Here is a 17065-nt window from a genome sequence, read left to right as displayed (position 1 = left end):
CACTGATTGTAAGCACTTTTTTGCCTGTCTAGAAGTCATGGAAAATGTTCCAGAAATTAAATTTCCCTTTTTCTTCCTGATAGATTTTCTTCCTGATAGGAACAGGGGAATCAGAATTGATCTTCACTCTGAGGCCTTCAGGCCCGAGGCTAATTAAAATCGCCTAGGGAAGCAGGAGGCCTTTTCGGATGTGAGGAATGACCCGATTTTTGCTCACCAATTAGGCCAAATTTAAATGTAAATTTAATATCAATTATTTGAAAATGAATTAAGTTCTTCTCACTGTCTTGAAAGACTTCCCTACAGATCCACAAACATTATGAAATAATATTACTGAACTGATTCCTCAACCTATGGACTCACTTTCAAGGACTCTAAAATTCATGTTCTCTATATTAATTATTTACTTATTTATTATTATTATTATTGTATTTGCACAATTTGTCTTTTACACTTCGGTCACTTGCTATTCTATTTCTGTGTAGTTTTTCATTGATTCTATTATATTTCTTTGCTCTACTGTGAATGCCCGCAAGAAAATGAATCTCAAGGTTGTATATGGTGATATATACATACTTTGATGATAAACTGACTTTGAACTTTGGATTACAAAATATATACAATGTAGCAGATGGATGCACTCCTTCCCTCCTCTAGGGTCATCCTTGGGTAAGGTGTAGCACCTGTTTAGCCCCCGATCAGGGTCACGTGAAGTCATGGGAGCAGATGGCAGATGGTCGTATGAGTCGCTGGAGCATATTACTAATCCTGGTAATGCGACTAGGCAGACAATCTCTGAAGGGTATTGATAATGACTGGGGTCACCTGTCTTGTAAGGACACTGCCCAGAAGAATGACAAATCACTTTTGTAGAAAAATTTGCCAAGAACAATCAAGGTCATGGAAAGACCATGTCAAACGACACAGCTCATAATGAATGAAGAATAGAATGCAGAACAACTTTGTAACTCTGTAAAAGACTTATCAAACACAGAAGATACTTAAATACAGATATCATCACCCACCTTTCTAGCATCAGTTACAAAACGCTGCCAGTGAAAGGAGTACAAAGATTTTGCATTCATCTGCTGCAGGTTTATTACATGGTCAGAGTGCTAATGGTTCAAACTGGTGAACAGCTCCATTTGCCTTACATTCCACCATCTTATCATCTAAATTCCAGCTACAGACTTGACTGACCACATTCCTCCCGCTTACATTTTTAATGTCCTCCTTTCAGTTCATGCTTGATGTCATTGGTGAGGCATACCAGTGGCAGGAAATAGAGCAACATACGTAATGCCCTTACTGACACAGATTCCTCCCTAACATTTCCACTCCTGTCACAACGAAGACAAGCTGAAATCAATTTCTTTAAAACCTGCCCAAGAACCTGTCTGGTGTGATTAACATGACCAATGCCATCACTTTCAAAGTAAAGTTAATCATTTATTTTCTCCTAGTGTTTATTTTCCACTAACAGCCCCCACAAATGTCCTTACTTTGACCTCCTTTATTAATACAATTCACTTCACCATCACCCCCAGAACTCTTTGGAATCCAACCTCCATCAATCGTTGAAAATGCCAAAGTTTTGCCTCTCTTTTACCAGACTTTTTCTTAGAGAATCCCCTGGGATCACAGATGATTTGCTTCCAATCCAGATCTGTGGGTTCAGCGATGACCTAAGAGATGAAGGTAGGAACTGCAATCTCTTCCACAGATGGGAAGGTGGTAGATGACAGGGTGGTGTGCTCTAAAGATTAAACACAAGAGGTTCTACAGATGCTGGAAATCCAGCTGAAAAGTCTCAGCCAGAAAGGCCAATGGTCAAGTGGTTGGTTCTATTTAATATCAGAGCATGTATACAGTACACAATCTGAAATTCTTACTTTTTGCAGACATCCGTGAAACAGAAGAAAAACCCCAAAGAATGAAGGATGTTTATTCATTTCCATAGGTGCTGCCTGACCTGCTGAGTTTCTCCAGCAATAAATATGGCTTGCTCTAAAGATTAGCTTAGCTTTATTTATTTATGTCACATGTACATTGAAACATTAATATTAATGACCAACACAGTCTACGGATGTGCTGAGGGCAGCCAGCGAGTGTCGTCCTGCTTCAATAGCATGCTCTCAATTTACTAATCCTAACAATCATATTTAGAACATGGGAGGAAATCAGCGGATCCAGAGGAAACCCATAGTCACAGGGACATATTATGGCAGGAATTGAACCTCAAATGCCAGCAATATGAAATGTTATGCTAATTGCTACGCTACTGTTGACACTGACCCTGTGCATAGTCGTGGTGTACTGACCAGGATTTTTGCTGTCAACCCTGAATACTTCCTCACCTTGGACAGTCTAGAGCCAGAGCCAGCAGCAGTTTTTTTTTCAACGTTTTGAGGAGATTTTGTTTTTGGGAGTCTTATCAGACATGTGTTTGGGCATATTCTGGAGTTACAATGGTATATAGCAAATACCAATTTCAACAGCAACCTGAACGTGGATTGTAGATTGAATTTAAAATGCATCCAGAGCAATGGGTGCACACACACACCACACACATACACACAGGCACGCCACCTTGGAGCTGCATTTTGGGGTTGGTCACAAACAAAGAAACACCCCATTTGACCTGAGATGTCTGCAAATGCATGAATCCCCACAGCCCAGTCAGTGGTGATTAACATTTATTTTGGGTGTCTGGAGTGTGGGTGTTTGAAAACTATATGTAACTCAAAGTAAGCATTGTGGATACAACGTAACTGTAGAATTGTCCTGCTGTACCTTTGATCCTTAGCACATAAAAATGTCATGTAATATTGGGTCAGGCAGGTCTTTTCTTCCAAGAGAGTCTCCAGAATGATTCCTGCTTGTTTGACTGAATAAAGACTTCTATATCCACTAGCTTCAACATCTCACTGGTGACTTCAATTACAGTCACAAATAAGATGGTTTACTGAATGAGGATAATTCAGTGCTGATGTTGTTAGACTGGGAGAGGACATAGACGTTGGATGATTTATCATTTTTGTTTCTGTTGCCATTTTGTGCGAGTTTGATCGGAGCAGCCTGTAGATAATGAACAACAGAGCACTAGGTTGAACTGACCTGAGCTGGACTGAATATGTCTGGACACGTTCGATGATGACTTTGTGGCTTAGTCTTTTATATCCTGCGTTTCTCGGTTTTTTTCCATTTGTGTGATTTGTTTTTTTGTGTGTGGGGAATGGTTGATGTTTTTCTTCGAGCGGGTTCCATGGTTTTCTTTGTTTCATGGCTGTGGGAAGATGAATCTCAGCATTGAATGTATTTTGAACCTTTCAACCTTTGAATCTCTTGAATTAATCTTTCCGGTGGATTTGGAAGACTTTGTGAAGATGATGGTATTTTTCCAATGCCTTGAACTCTCTGCCAGGTCTGAAGCTGGATTTTCAGATATTTTTCTATCCCTATGCCAAGCTGAGTTTATCGTCATGTACACAAACACAGCAAGTTCAGTTACAATAACAAAGTTGCTGTAGCAGCAGAGGCAAATGCTGTGTTGGAATATGATGCAAATTTCAAAGTAATTTACAGAGAACAACAAATATTTTTCAGAGTATCCTACGGATTTTGGGCTGCTGGTTATGAAAATCACTCCAAAATTTCCCTATCATGCATCATTTTAAAAATTTGCCTATATTTGATATTTCAATTCATAATTCAAGTAAGAATAACTGGTGCCAAGATTAAGGAGGGCATCTTTGTTGGTCCACAAATCAAACAGGTTATCAATGGCAAGCAATTTGAAAAACTTCTAGTGGGGCCAGAGAAAATCACAAGGAAGGCATTCAAGGGTGTTGCTGAAAGTTCTCTTGCCAGCTACGCAGAACACCAAGCTATGTGCAGCTGGTTGACAACATGTTTCAAGCATAGAAAACCATGAAGTGCAACATGTCACTGAGGATTAGATTTCCACTTAGATTTCTTCCCTGCAAATCTTGGTGCTGCCAGTGACGAGCACGGTGAGAGGTTTCACCAGGACATATGGAGAAACTGGAATCCATTAATGCTGGCGATTATTGTTGGACTCTTAAATGAGAAGCTTCAGACACTAAGTGCAAAGAAAAATCATCAATGAAACCTTTTTAGTTTAGTTGAACTATTGCAAAGCGTTAGCACCTTTATGCAATTAAACATATTACTGTGTGCTCAATAAATTAAGTTCATTTATTGTTTCTCCAAATTCCTATGCGATGCAAGTCATCTGAGTTTATATCTGTGTTCAGCTTCAAGCAGTCTATCATAAACAAAAAAAAAACATTCTGAGGAAGCAACACTTCCAGAAAAAAATTGCTGTCCAGTGTTATCATCAATGTTATGATGCCAAGTGTGGAGGAAACGTTTTCAATCTATACTACCTAGGGTCTGCCAGTGAGGAAATTGAGGATCCAGTTGCACATGGGAGGTCCCAAGGCCCAGTTCTTGGAGCTTAGTAATGCGTTTCAAGAGGATGATAGTGCTGAATGCTGAGCTGCAGTCACTGAAGAGCATCCTGACGTACGCATCTTCACTGTCCAGATGTTCCAGAAGAGAGTGTAGGGCCAATGAAATAATGATCTGTGAATTTTATCACCTCTGTCTACCTTTGTTTGGAGGTACAGCCAGGGATAACCGACCTGATAAAGACTAATAAAGAGCCTGATAAAGACTAATTCCTGATTGGCACAGAATCTATTAATTCCATAATCCATACTCAGCCCACGTAAAATTCCTTTGACCTCTTTCCCAACTGCAAAGACTAGTGAACCTCCACAGTTTACCTGTCAGAGTCTACCAACTATAATCCTCCTCAATTTCAAGATATACCTACCATGAACAGTCTCTCTCTAATTTCTTGTTGTGACCACCTTCTACATTACCACAGTTGTTTGAAAGCCAGTGGACAATTCTCACCAATGTGTTCTGCCCTTTGGTCCTTCCTAGCTCTAACACAGATTGATATTCTAAGGCAATGTTAAAAGATGAACTCATTTCATCATAAAAGGTGAATCTCCCAAACTACTTGGGTATGGTATTTGCACTTTGTCTACCAGTACTGTAGTTTCTCTGTAACTGCAACACTTTATTCTGCATTCTGTTTTCTTTTCTACTACCTCATTGTACTTACGTATGGCATGATCTGTCTGGGGTGCACACAAACAATAAGCTTTTCACTATATTTCAGTACCACTATACTCTTCCATTTGAGGCACAGTAGCATAGTGGTTAGCAAAACGCTTTACAGTACTAGTGACCCGAGTTCAATTCCCCCCGCTGTCTGTATGGAGCTCGAACATTCTCTCCGCAACCATGTGGGTTTCCTCCGGGTGCTCTGGTTTCCTCCCACAGTCCAAAGACTTTCCAGTTGGTAGGTTTATTGGTCAGTGTAAATTGTCCCATGATTCAGCTAGGGTTAAATCGGGGGCTGCTGAGCGGTGGAGCTTGGAGGTCTGGAAGGGCCCATTCCACGCTGTTCCCCAATAAATAAATAAATAATGTTTTTTTTGGGGGGGGTGGGTTTGTTTTATTTTAACCTAATTCCCTTTTAAGACTGCAGAGCAGAAAATGGAACACAGGATTCAAAGCAAAGGCTATGTTTATACCAGAATAATCACACAAGCATATCAATGAGGGTAACATCAAACACTAGAGCTTAGAGAGGGCCCATCATTACCATGGAGGATCATCTTTGTAAACTTAAATGTTTCTTTGCACGATACACTGGGTATTTGAATATGCTCAGTGTAATCCATGGATAAACAGCATAGATTAGAGAAAAACTGGCTAATAAGATCATAGTCAACCTTTTTTTCCAAAACTGTTTCAAGATAAAAATGACAATGCAGCTAAAGACTAATAATCTAACGATCAAAATAATAAAGACCTTAATTTCAACAGGGCCTATTCAGAATCTTAGATTATCCGAACAAAATATTTTTGACACAAATGAAATGCATTACATATATGTACGTATGAGTTCGGCACAGACTAGGAGGGCCGAGATGCCCTGTTTCCGTGCTGTGATTGTTATATGGTTATATATCTGACACAACTCACCAGAAAAACATTCCCCTTTCCTCTATTCCCACCTCACTTCTTCTCACCTGCCTATTATTTCCCCAGGGTCCCCTCCTCCTTCCCTTTCTCCTATTGTCCTCTCTCCTCTCCTTTCAGATTCGTTCTTCTCCAGCCCTTGACATTTCCCACCCATCTGGCTTCACCTTTCACCTTCCAGATAGTCTCTTATCCCAACCCCCCCCCCCCCCCACCTTTCATTCTGGCATCTTTCCCTTTCCTTCTCAGTCCTGAAGAAATGTCTCAGTCTGAAACATCGACTGTTTCCATAGATACTGACTGACCTGCTGAATTCCTTCAGCATTTTGTGTGTGTTGCTTCAGTTTTGCTTTTGAGGAACAAGCAAGCAAATAATTGGCAAACATTAGTATTTGTTAAAGTAAATGAATATTGGTTTGAATTCATTAAACACCAATGTAGACAACCTCCATGTTAATAAATAAAACTGTCCAGACATTCATCTACACAATTCTATTTATGTTTGTTCCTCATTTGAAGTAGGGACATTTGGAAAACTTGTGAAATGTTTAGGTCACTAAACTTTCAGGAATAGGAATCAGCAGTTGCAAAGGTTAACTAATATTATTATGATGTTTACTGTCTCCTTTGTAAGGGGACCTCAATAAATATTCATCTCAGGTCACTTGAAATGCATCTTCTATAGCTGACTTTGAGAGTGATTGACAAGTCAGTCTCCAACCTGATGGCATGAATATTGAGTTCTCCTTCTGGTTTAAAAAAAATTCCCTCTTCTTTTATTCCCAGTCTGGCTTCTTACCTCTCCTCACCTGCCTGTCATGTCCCCCTGGGTTCCGTCTCCTTCCCTTTCTTGTATGCTCCACTCCCCTCTCCAGCCCTTTACCTTTCCCACCTACCTGGCTTCACCTATCACCTTCTAGATATTCTCCTTTCTCTCCCACCATAGAACACTACAGCACAGTACAGGCCCTTCAGCCCTCTATGTTGTGTCGCCCCAAATAATCCTTAAAAAAAGTACTAAACCCACATTACCCCATAACCCTCTATTTTTCTTTCATCCATGTGCCTGTCCAAGAGGCTCTTAAATACCCCTAATGTTTTAGCCTCCACCACCATCCCTGGCAAGTCATTCCAGGCACTCACAACCCTCTTGTGTAAAAAACTCACCCTTGATGTCTCCCCTAAACTTCTCTCCCTTAATTTTGTACATATGCCCTCTGGTGTTTTCTATTGGTGCCCGGGAAACAGGTACTGACTATACACCCTATCTATGCCTCTCATAATCTTGTAGACCCCTCTCATTCTTCTACGCTCCAAACAGAAAAGTCCCAGCTCTGTTAACCTTGCTTCATATGACTTGTTCTCCAAACCAGGCAACATCCTGATAAATCTCTGCACCCTCTCCATAGCTTCCACATCCTTCCTATAATGAGGTGACCAGAATTGAACACAATACTCTTAAGTGCGGTCTCACCAGAGATTTGTAGATTTGCAACATGACCTCTCTACTCTTGAACTCAATCCCCCTAATGAAGCCTAGCATCCCATAGGCTTTCTTAATTATCCTATCAACCTGCACAGCGACCTTGAGGGATGTATGGATTTGAACCCCAAGGTCCCTTTGTTCACCCACACTCCTAAGGAACCACCTTTTTATTCTGGCATCTTCATCCTTCTTTACCAGTCCTGAAGAAGGGTCTCAGCCAAAAATATTGACTCTTTATTCATTTTATATGGACGCTGCCTGACCTGTTGAGTTCCTCCAGCATTTTATGTGTGTTGCTTTGGATTTCCAGCATCTGCAGAATTCCTCGTGTTTAAATCAATATTGGGATGTGTCTGCCTCAACAAGCCTAGAACCAGGATGCATACCTTCAATATAAGGGGTCAGCCACATAAGACTGGAAACAGAGAACGCACAGAACAATTACATTTTTATTTATTTGTTTTTCAGCATCAGTGCATGACTGATAATGCCAAAATTTATTCTCCATTCTTAATTGCCCATGGGAAAGGGAACAGCTTTCTTGAAGTGCTACAATGCTTCTGTTGTCGAACTTCCATTGATGCACAGTGGAGAGTGTCCTAACTGGCTGCATCATGGCCTGTTATGGAAACACCAATGCACAAGAACAGAAAGTGGTAACACAGCCCAGTCCATCACAGCTAAAGCCCTTGTCATCATTAAGCACATCTGTATGGTGCGTTGCCACAAGAAAGCATCAACCATCATCAAGGACCAGCACCACGCTCTCTTCCCAATACTACCATTACACAGGAAGTACAGAAGCCTTAGGTCCCACAGCACCAGGTTCAGGAACAGCCATCAGGCTTCTGAACCAGAGTGGATAACTCCACTCACTATAGCTCTGAATTCTACAACATACGTACTCTTTTCAACTCACGTTCTCTGCCTTGTGTTTTTATTTGCATATTATTTTATTTTACACTTTACTCACTTTAAATGTATGACCATGTGACCAAGCATAGCTCCAGTGCTATGCTTAAGTCAGCTGACGACACTACTGTTGCAGGCCGAATCAAAGGTGGTGACAAATCAGCTTATAGAAGGAAATTGAAACTACCACAACAACTTCTTACTCAATGTCAGCAAGACCAAGGGGATAATTATTGATTTCAGGAGGATGAAACAGGGAGTCCATGAGCCATTCCTCACCAGGGGATTAATTTCTTGGTGTTATTATTTCAGGGACCTGTCCTGGGCCAGCCAGCATTTAAGTGCAATTATGAAGAAAGCACGGCAGCACCTCCACTTCCACAGAAGTTTGCAAAGTTTCTCCATGACATCTAATAACCTGACAAACTTTTATAGATGTGTGGTGGAAAGTGTAATGACTGCTGCATCAGAGCCTGGTATGGAAACACCAATGCCCTTGAACAGAAGATCCTACAAATGTAATGGATATGGCCCAGTCTATCATGGGTAAAGCCCTCCCCACCTTTGAGAACATGAAACGCTGTTGCAGGAAAGCAACATCCATCATCAGGAACCCCCACCACACCACCATCCAGGTCATGCTCTCTTCTCATTGCTGCCATCAGGAAGAAGGTACTGGAGGCTCAAGACTCACACCACCAGGCTCAGGAACAGTTATTACCTCAACCATCAGACTCTTGAACCAGCAGCGATAACTGCACTCAACTTCACTTGCTCCAGCACTGAACAGTTCCCACAACCAAAGGACTCGCTTTCAAGGACTCTTCCATCTCACGTTCTCCATATTGCTTATTCATTTATTTATTTTTTTCTTTTTTCTTTTCAGTTTGTTGCCTTTTGCACACTGGTTATCTTCCCCGGTAAGCGCAGTCCTTCACTGATTCTATTATGCTGATTGGACTTACTACATATGGCGTCAAGTAAATGAAGCTCAGGGTTGCTTATGGTGACATAGATGTACTTTGATAATAAATTTACTTTGCATTTTAAACTTAAATTATTTGTCTATTTTGTTATGTATATTTTTTCATGTATTTATTTTCCTGTAAAGAAAATGAATTTCAAGGTACTACATGGTAACGTATTCATACTTTGAAAATAAATTTTAAGCTCTCCACTGTGCATCAATAGATTTCAAGATGGCGCTGACAAGTAATAGCAACATTTGCAGGCAACTCACAAAACTTCTGGATATAGTAATTCTGATTCTGTCCTGTTGGAGATTCATAGTAAATTCAGATTTAAAGTAAACTACTTGGCACGTTGGTGGCCACCAAAAGTTACCAGCCACCTAGCATCTTCTGGAGAATTGCAAATAAAATTGAACAACTGTACAATGATCATTATTTATCCACAATTCTGGACTCCTGTTGTAAAGAAGGTCATCAGTGAAACGTATGGTTGGATTTCTCCTCCCCAGGGATTTGGGTGCTCAGTTAGTGAGTAATAATAATAAAGACTAAAATCAGCAGCGTTATCGGTCTGGGAGGGAATTAAGGTGGGAAAGTGGATCTGAGTTGGAGGATCCAATCTTTTCAAGTATTTGGTCAGCCTCAAGGATCAATGCATAACTTACCCTCCATCTGCTCAATGTTCTTTACTTACTTATTTAGAGATACAGCATGGAACAGGCCTGTCCGCTCAAAGGGCCACACTGCCCTGCAAACCGCCTATTTAACGCTAGCCTCATCACAGGACAATTTATGGTGACCCGCTAAAATACTAACTGGTACATCTTTCGACTGTGAGAGGAAACTGGAGGACCGAGTGGAAACCTAAACACTCACGGGAAGAACATACAAACTTTCTTACAGAGGACACCATAACTGAACCCCAAACACCAATAAGAGCATCACGCTAACCGCTGCACTACCATAACACCCTTATACCCCAACGCACGGAATGTCCTGTTCACCCAGTAACCTGGTGCGTTCTGACTCACACAAGCTCCCAATTCACCAATTTCTTCCTCGTTTCAACACCTTGTTTCTGTAACTTTCTCAGCATAACCTTCTCTATATGCACTCTCTCCAAACAGCTTCTCTGTGATGATGGCTCCTGGCATTTTCTCCAATTATAAAATCACTGCCAGGACCCAGAAACTTCCCTCCGTTATCTGCTCAGCCTTTTTATACCTCCCTCCACCTACAGCCTTCAGGCTCCCGCGCCGACATTGATAACTTCATTCACCACCACTCTGCACTGACCAACAGGCTCAGTTTCAAGGACTTCTTTGCACTCGTGTTCCCAGTATTAGTTTTATTTGCACACTTGTCTTCTTCTGCACATTGGCTGTTTGTCTGTCTTGTTCATGAATATTGTCCACAAAATTCTATTGCACTTCTTTTATTCTGTGAATGCCCACAAGTAAATGAATCTCAAGGTAGTAGGACTGAGAGGAAAATTGAATTAGCCAAGATGAAAGGAGGAACAGACTCCATGGACTAAATGGCCTACTTCTATCCCTATGGCTTATGATCTTATATGGTAACACATACATACTTTGATAATAAATTTGCTTTGAACTTTGAATTTTTATAACACCCCTCCTAACCGCTTTAAGCAAGCTTGTAGCCATTTATATTAATACTGCTTTGATTCAGTGCCCCATTTGTTTGATAATCTCCCTATGAATTTCATTGTGTAGGTACATTAGAAGGGTGAGTCATAAGCAAACATTATAGTGGGCACGCAGTGTCTATATGAACTATAACCAGCATCTTGTTGTGGGATGAGAGAAGATAAGATGGCAAAATTACTGCAGGAATTCTTCAGAATTATGGATATAGGAAATCCAAACTTTAGCTGACTTTTCCCCGTTCCCCAATGTAACCTAACGAACATCAGATACTGCTCATATTGCTCAGACTTTCAGACCAGCACAGATCAGAGATCAAATCTGCTACAAAGGTGCTTCACATCAGCTGGTATCACTCTTATCTAAGCTGTCACAAAACTCATTCTTTAAAAAAATGCTTCTCATGCCAAGAAATTACTTTCAGATTTTTTTTTCTGTTTCCTTCAAAAGAAGATCTGGCACTGTCAGAACAAATCATTCCTTGCCACAAAGACGTGACATGTATCTGTGAGATAACTGAGATCCTGCAGTCAGCTTGAACCAAACCGACAGTCAATTATGAGAGTGTGCACATTTTTAATGTTATTCACATAACTTTTCTCAGCTTCCTTTTATAGAAAGTATAACAAACTGCAATATTAAATTCTATTTGTTCTAAGGTTCAATTACTTTTACAGAGTGTTGAAGTTGTGTCACCTGGGAATGCTTTGTTTGAATCCGGCAATTAAATTGTGATATAGGTGGTGTGCAGCGTTCCCTCTAAGGTGTGAGTGTGCACCCATCTTTTGCTACTAGTGCACAAGAGAATTTAAACTGCGCACAAAAGATTGTCACCTTCTGCCTCATTGGCATGTCAACTTCATTTCACAATACAATCACATTTCCGTTTCCGGTTTCTGAAGTTCCTTAGTTCAAGCAAATATAAAATGCTACTTGATCCTTAAGTTTAACTTGCTAAAACCATTTCTGCAATTGAATTGTTCAAACAATAGGGTCTTGCTTTACATTGTTGACCTTCTCATGCACCAGGTACTGTTTACCCAGCAGAATACTTTCAAGAAGTCTGCTAAACTTTGCATAAGTAGCACAATGAAAATTTATGATGAAAACTCGTTTTAAAGAACAAAATAATTCAATTAAAATAATCAGCCATGATTCCGCAAAGGCTGGAAATCCAGAGCAATATACACAAAATGTTGGAGGATTTCAGCAGGTTAGGCAGCATCTATGGAGAAATATTAACAGCAGAAGAGAACTTGAAGATGCTGAGTCCCAATGAAGGGTCTTGGCCCAAAACGTCCATTCTTTATTCGTCTTTATAGATGCTGCCTGGTCTGCAGAGGACTGTACACGCAGCCAGATCTATCATGGTTGCTAGCATCTTCAAAAGGCAGCGTCCATTGTGAGGGGCACCCCACTCCCAGGACTTGCTACCATCAGGGATGAGGTACAGGAGCTTGAAGATACACTCAACGATTGAGGAATAGCCTCTTTCCATCTGAAACAGACACAAAATGCTTTGGGGACTCAGCAGGTCAGGCAGCTTCTATGGAAATGAATAAACAATTGACATTTCAGGCTGAGACCCTTTGTCGGGACATCCCCTCTGCCATCAGATTGCTGAATGGACAATGAAACAACCCATGAACAGTACCTCACTGTTTTTGCTTTCCTTTTGCACCAGCTATTTAATTTAATTTATTTATATCTTATTGTAATTTGTAGTATATTTTCTATAGTGCACTGCACTGCTACTGCCAAACAACACATTTCAGGATAAAAAGTCAGTGATATTGAACCTGATTTTGATTCTGAGTTTCTCCAGCATTTTGTATGAATTGTTCCAATGAAAACGTGTTCTATGCTTCTTTCATTCCAGATGCCAAATACTGTGTCTGCTATAAGTTTACAAAATGCGATCTAGCCACATCGATTGTCCACCTCCCTAAATGACAGGAACTGCAGACTGCAGTTAAGTATGTTTTAAAGTAAACTTTAAAAAAATGGTGTACTTTTGCACACCATGGGAAAATATGAATATCGCTGATAAGAGATTACTGGGAATATTTTTTAGCTGATGTGTACTGGCTAATTACAAAGATGGAAAACTACTGAAATGTTGAAACTAATTTATTATTCGGAAAGGTCTCATGTTATATTTATTTCAGATATTCTGTTTTTTAAATACCCTCCAACAAGAAAGATACAGGAAATTCAGCAAATCAGTATTTATACAGGGAAAGAAAAAAAGCACAGAGGTTAAAATGAAAACATTAACTACTGATAAGGCGGAGGTCAGACAGCATCAACAGCGACAGAAACAGAGTTAACGTTTTACTGGGGTCAAGTTGAATATTACCGCTGTTTTTCTTGCCACAGATGGAGTCTGACCCGCTCAGTACTTCCGATAGTTAATGGTTTGATTTGGTACCAAATTATATTCAAATCAGATAACAGTATCTTGAAAAAGGAAAATGTGAAAACAATTTCTAGACTTTACGTAATTCGGTCACTGGAAAAACTACAGAGTAAAAGAGAAATGTTGAAAATACTTCGGTCAAGCTGTCATTCATAGTTAAAGTCCTCAGAAAATCTCAGTGCTTGACCAGCTGACGGCTTGGCGAGAGAAACACACACACAAAGTACAGCAGAAACCCAGCATCTAATGAACAAGTCGACGGTTTGGGTAGAGACCCTTCTGCAGGACTGGAATGGAAAAGGGCAGAAAACAGAATAAGAAGGTGGGGGAGGGGAAGAGGATGACAGGTGGAACCAGGTGGGCCGGAGAGGGGAGAATGAAGTAAGGAGCTGGGAGGTGATGGGTAAAGGGCTGGAGAAGGGAGTGGACCACGGGAGAAAGGGAAGGAGGGGAAGCACCAGGGAGAGGCGTTAGGCAGGTAAGGAGAAGAGCAGAGGGAAGACCGGGGCCAGAGTGGAGAATTGAAGAAGACAGGAGGAGGGTGACTTCCAGGTTTTTTTTCGGCGCGTATTTCCGTTTTCCAGTATCCCTGGTACTTACTTTACTTCGCAGTACATGTTTTGAAAGTTTCAACTCCGCAACATGTAAACGTACTCCTTCAGTCAACACAATAAGAACTGTAAAGCTCTCGGGAAACTTTTAGCAGGTACGCTCCACTTTCAGACATACAGAGATGGCACTCCTTCGCGGTTATGACGGCTTTCACAAATGGTTATTTCTTCAGTAAGAAATGTTTGCCCAAGCTTAAGCACTGAAGTTTATGTTGACAGCATTTCCCGCGAATTCTAACATTGTTGCCACAGAAAGGATAACTGTTTATATCTCCTGGCAATACCGACCATTCCAAAACATCTTAGCCTTCAGACTTGCCGAATCTGAAGCACACCCCCCCCCCCCACCTCTCTCTGCCCTCGACACTTGTTAACTCGAGGTCATCCAAAACTCAGTTACCCATGTCTAACTGGCCCGGTTACTCTCAGTCCTCAGTCCTCTGCGGCCCCGCCCGCCACCCTCCACTCTGACTTCCCTGTGATGGGGTTAATCACTCCCTTGGCCAATGCCTAGGGTCGGAAGACCCTTCACCCTCTCTCTCTCTGTGTTTTAATGTTCTCCTTCAGATCTGCCTGCCGCCTTAGTCATGGAGTAATGCGGAACAGAAATAGGCCCTTCGGCCCAACTAAGTAGCAGGTCAGTCCCATTTCCCGCATTTGTTCCTCATTGCTCTAACTTTTTCTATCCTGCACCTCCAAGTGTCATTGTACTCGCCTCAACGGCTTCCTCTGTCTGACTGCTCGTTCCATCTATCTGTGAGAAGCAGTTGCCCTCCCGTCTCTTCCCGCTCACCTTAAACCAGCACCCTCTTATTTTAGTCACTCTCACCCCAGAGGAAAAGTTCCTCCGTCTCAATGTCGCTCTCAGCTTTGCTCCGCTAAATCTGCCTTTGGAAAGCTCTTAATGAAGACTCACATAAGCGCGGAAACAGGCCAATCGGCCCAGCGTGTCAATGCAGTCCTTTCCTTACTAAACCCCCAAACGCTGCCCAGACCGGGAATGTTAAGCAGGGAAGGAAAAGTGAGGACTCACCATTCAGCCCGTTGGGGATGCTCCTGTGGTGAGGAGGGGTTCCCGACAGATCGTCACTGGAGCTTTTGAGCGGAGCGCCCTTTTCCACGGCTCTGGGATGCTGGTGGTGGTCGGGGCTGCCGGCGCTGCCGGTGCTGGAGGTGCTGCTGCCGTCGCCCACGTCCCGGGGTCCGGAGCCCCCGTTCAGGTTACTCAGGCTGGTCTGGCTGTCGATGGAGCTCCGGCTGCCGGCGCCACTGCGCTCCTCGTCCAGCATCAGCGCGATCTCCTTCAGCTCCAGGTTCTCGCCCAGCAGCGCGTCCTGCTTGCGCTCCAGCTCGGCCAGCTTCTGCTGGTAGGTGCCCACCTCCCTCCACAGCAGGCTGGCGGCGAAGCGGCCGAACCTCTGCCACTCCCTGCACAGCTTCTTGCCTTTCTGCCTGTCGTCGTCCAGGAAGCAGCACAGCTCCCGCAGCTCGGAGTTATCATCCTGCAGCCGCTGGTTGATGTCCTTGAGACCCCGGATCTCCTGCAGGTGCAGCTGGAGACGCCGGTTCACCTCCTTCATCAGATTCCCGTGCTCCAGCATGATGCTCACCCTCTCGCTCTCTGTCCGCCGCAGACGCTTCACCAGCTCCAGCTTGCCCCATTTCACCAGCTCCTCGTCCGCTATCTTCGACAGATCTTCCTTGGACCCGTCCGGTGAATTCTTAGCCATATCCCTTTTATATTTCACACCGTCCTTATAAACCTCTCTGTGTCTTAATGCAACCGTCTTTAGCGCCCAATTCACCTCCGGACTCTGGGATACATCCAATTCATGTTGTTTTGATTATGGACCTCCCGTCCCCCACTCCTCTCTCTCTCTCTCTCTCTCTCTCCCTCTGGGTCTCTCCCCAAGGGGGTTAGAAAGCTGCAGCTAAGAGAGAGAGAGAGCGAGAGAGAGAGAGAGAGAGAGAGAGAGAGAGAGAGAGAGAGAGAGAGAGAGAGCAAAGATCTTTCACAGAGAAAATAAAAACACACACGCAGCGAGCGATCTTCTGTCCTAGTCGGCTCCGCGATGCTCTGAGGCAAAACTCCAACTCTGACCGTCGCTAAAATAGAAATTATAATCCCAGACCCGAGAGGTCAACTGGTTTTCGATGGCGTGAAGCTCGTTCCGGCTGGGAGAGAATGAGATCGTGCCGAACGTGGACCGGGGGGAGGGGGTGGAGAGCTTTCCAACCGTACCTCGCTCTCGGATGCGTCCCCAAGCCTCGGGCGACACGGCCGGCGGTCTCTGCTCTCCAAGGGCAGCGCCAAGGCAACAGCAAAGTGCAACTAGTTTCCTGAAATCGATACTCGCAACAAAGAACTTCAGCCTCTCTCACCCTCCTCCCCGGCACTGAATTTGACGCCTCTCGTCCAATGGTAGTGTCAGTCGCTCAACGGCGCCCAATCATAGTGAAGACAAACAGAATTAAAGGCAGGAAGGCAGGTAGTCAGAGCGATTTGGAGTGTGAGAGTCAGTCAGTGAGTGAGTGAGTGAGTGAGTGAGTGTGAGTGTGAGTGTGTGTGTGTATGTGTGTCACACACACATACACACATATTGGGACTGGGCTCTCTCCGCACACGTTCAGGTTTATAATGCGTGGGGCATCAGTTAAACTATTCCCACATTAACCATTTGACACCTCCAGTTCATCCAATTCTGTAGCGCGGAACAGCTAGAATTCCGACTTTTATTTTGGTGTTGGTTTATCGAGACACGATGAAAAGCTTCTGTTGGCGTGATAGCCAGACGCATCAAGCCGGACAGAAGTAGGTCGAGGCAGTAACAAGTAAAACAGAACTCGGAATACAGAGCAGGTAGGCAAATAAAGCGCAAGAGGCATGAGGTAGAACAGGAGATCAGAATTCTGAA

At 42.8% G+C, this 17065-nt stretch overlaps 1 protein-coding gene across 4 annotated transcripts in view; it reads right to left on the bottom strand.

Annotated features, from left to right (window-relative positions):
- Positions 1 to 16556, bottom strand: part of LOC132389742 (coiled-coil domain-containing protein 85C-like) — a 277288-nt gene extending 260732 nt beyond the window's left edge. For 2 of the 4 annotated variants that reach the window (XM_059962319.1, XM_059962334.1), the window contains exon 1: positions 15184 to 16556. In XM_059962319.1, coding sequence (XP_059818302.1) covers positions 15184 to 15880 — 697 coding nt within the window. In that variant the 5' untranslated portion in view covers positions 15881 to 16556. Of the gene's footprint in view, positions 1 to 8001; positions 12619 to 15183 lie in introns of those variants that run through there. The other 2 variants (XM_059962340.1, XM_059962328.1) reach the window with 2 other exon arrangements.
- Positions 16557 to 17065: the final 509 nt, after the last annotated feature.

Source organism: Hypanus sabinus, chromosome 2 (genome assembly GCF_030144855.1).
Source record: "Hypanus sabinus isolate sHypSab1 chromosome 2, sHypSab1.hap1, whole genome shotgun sequence".
Taxonomy (NCBI): Eukaryota; Metazoa; Chordata; class Chondrichthyes; order Myliobatiformes; family Dasyatidae; genus Hypanus; species Hypanus sabinus.
The sequence above is the reverse complement of the archived record's forward strand: the minus strand, read 5'-3'. Positions and strand labels throughout refer to the sequence as shown.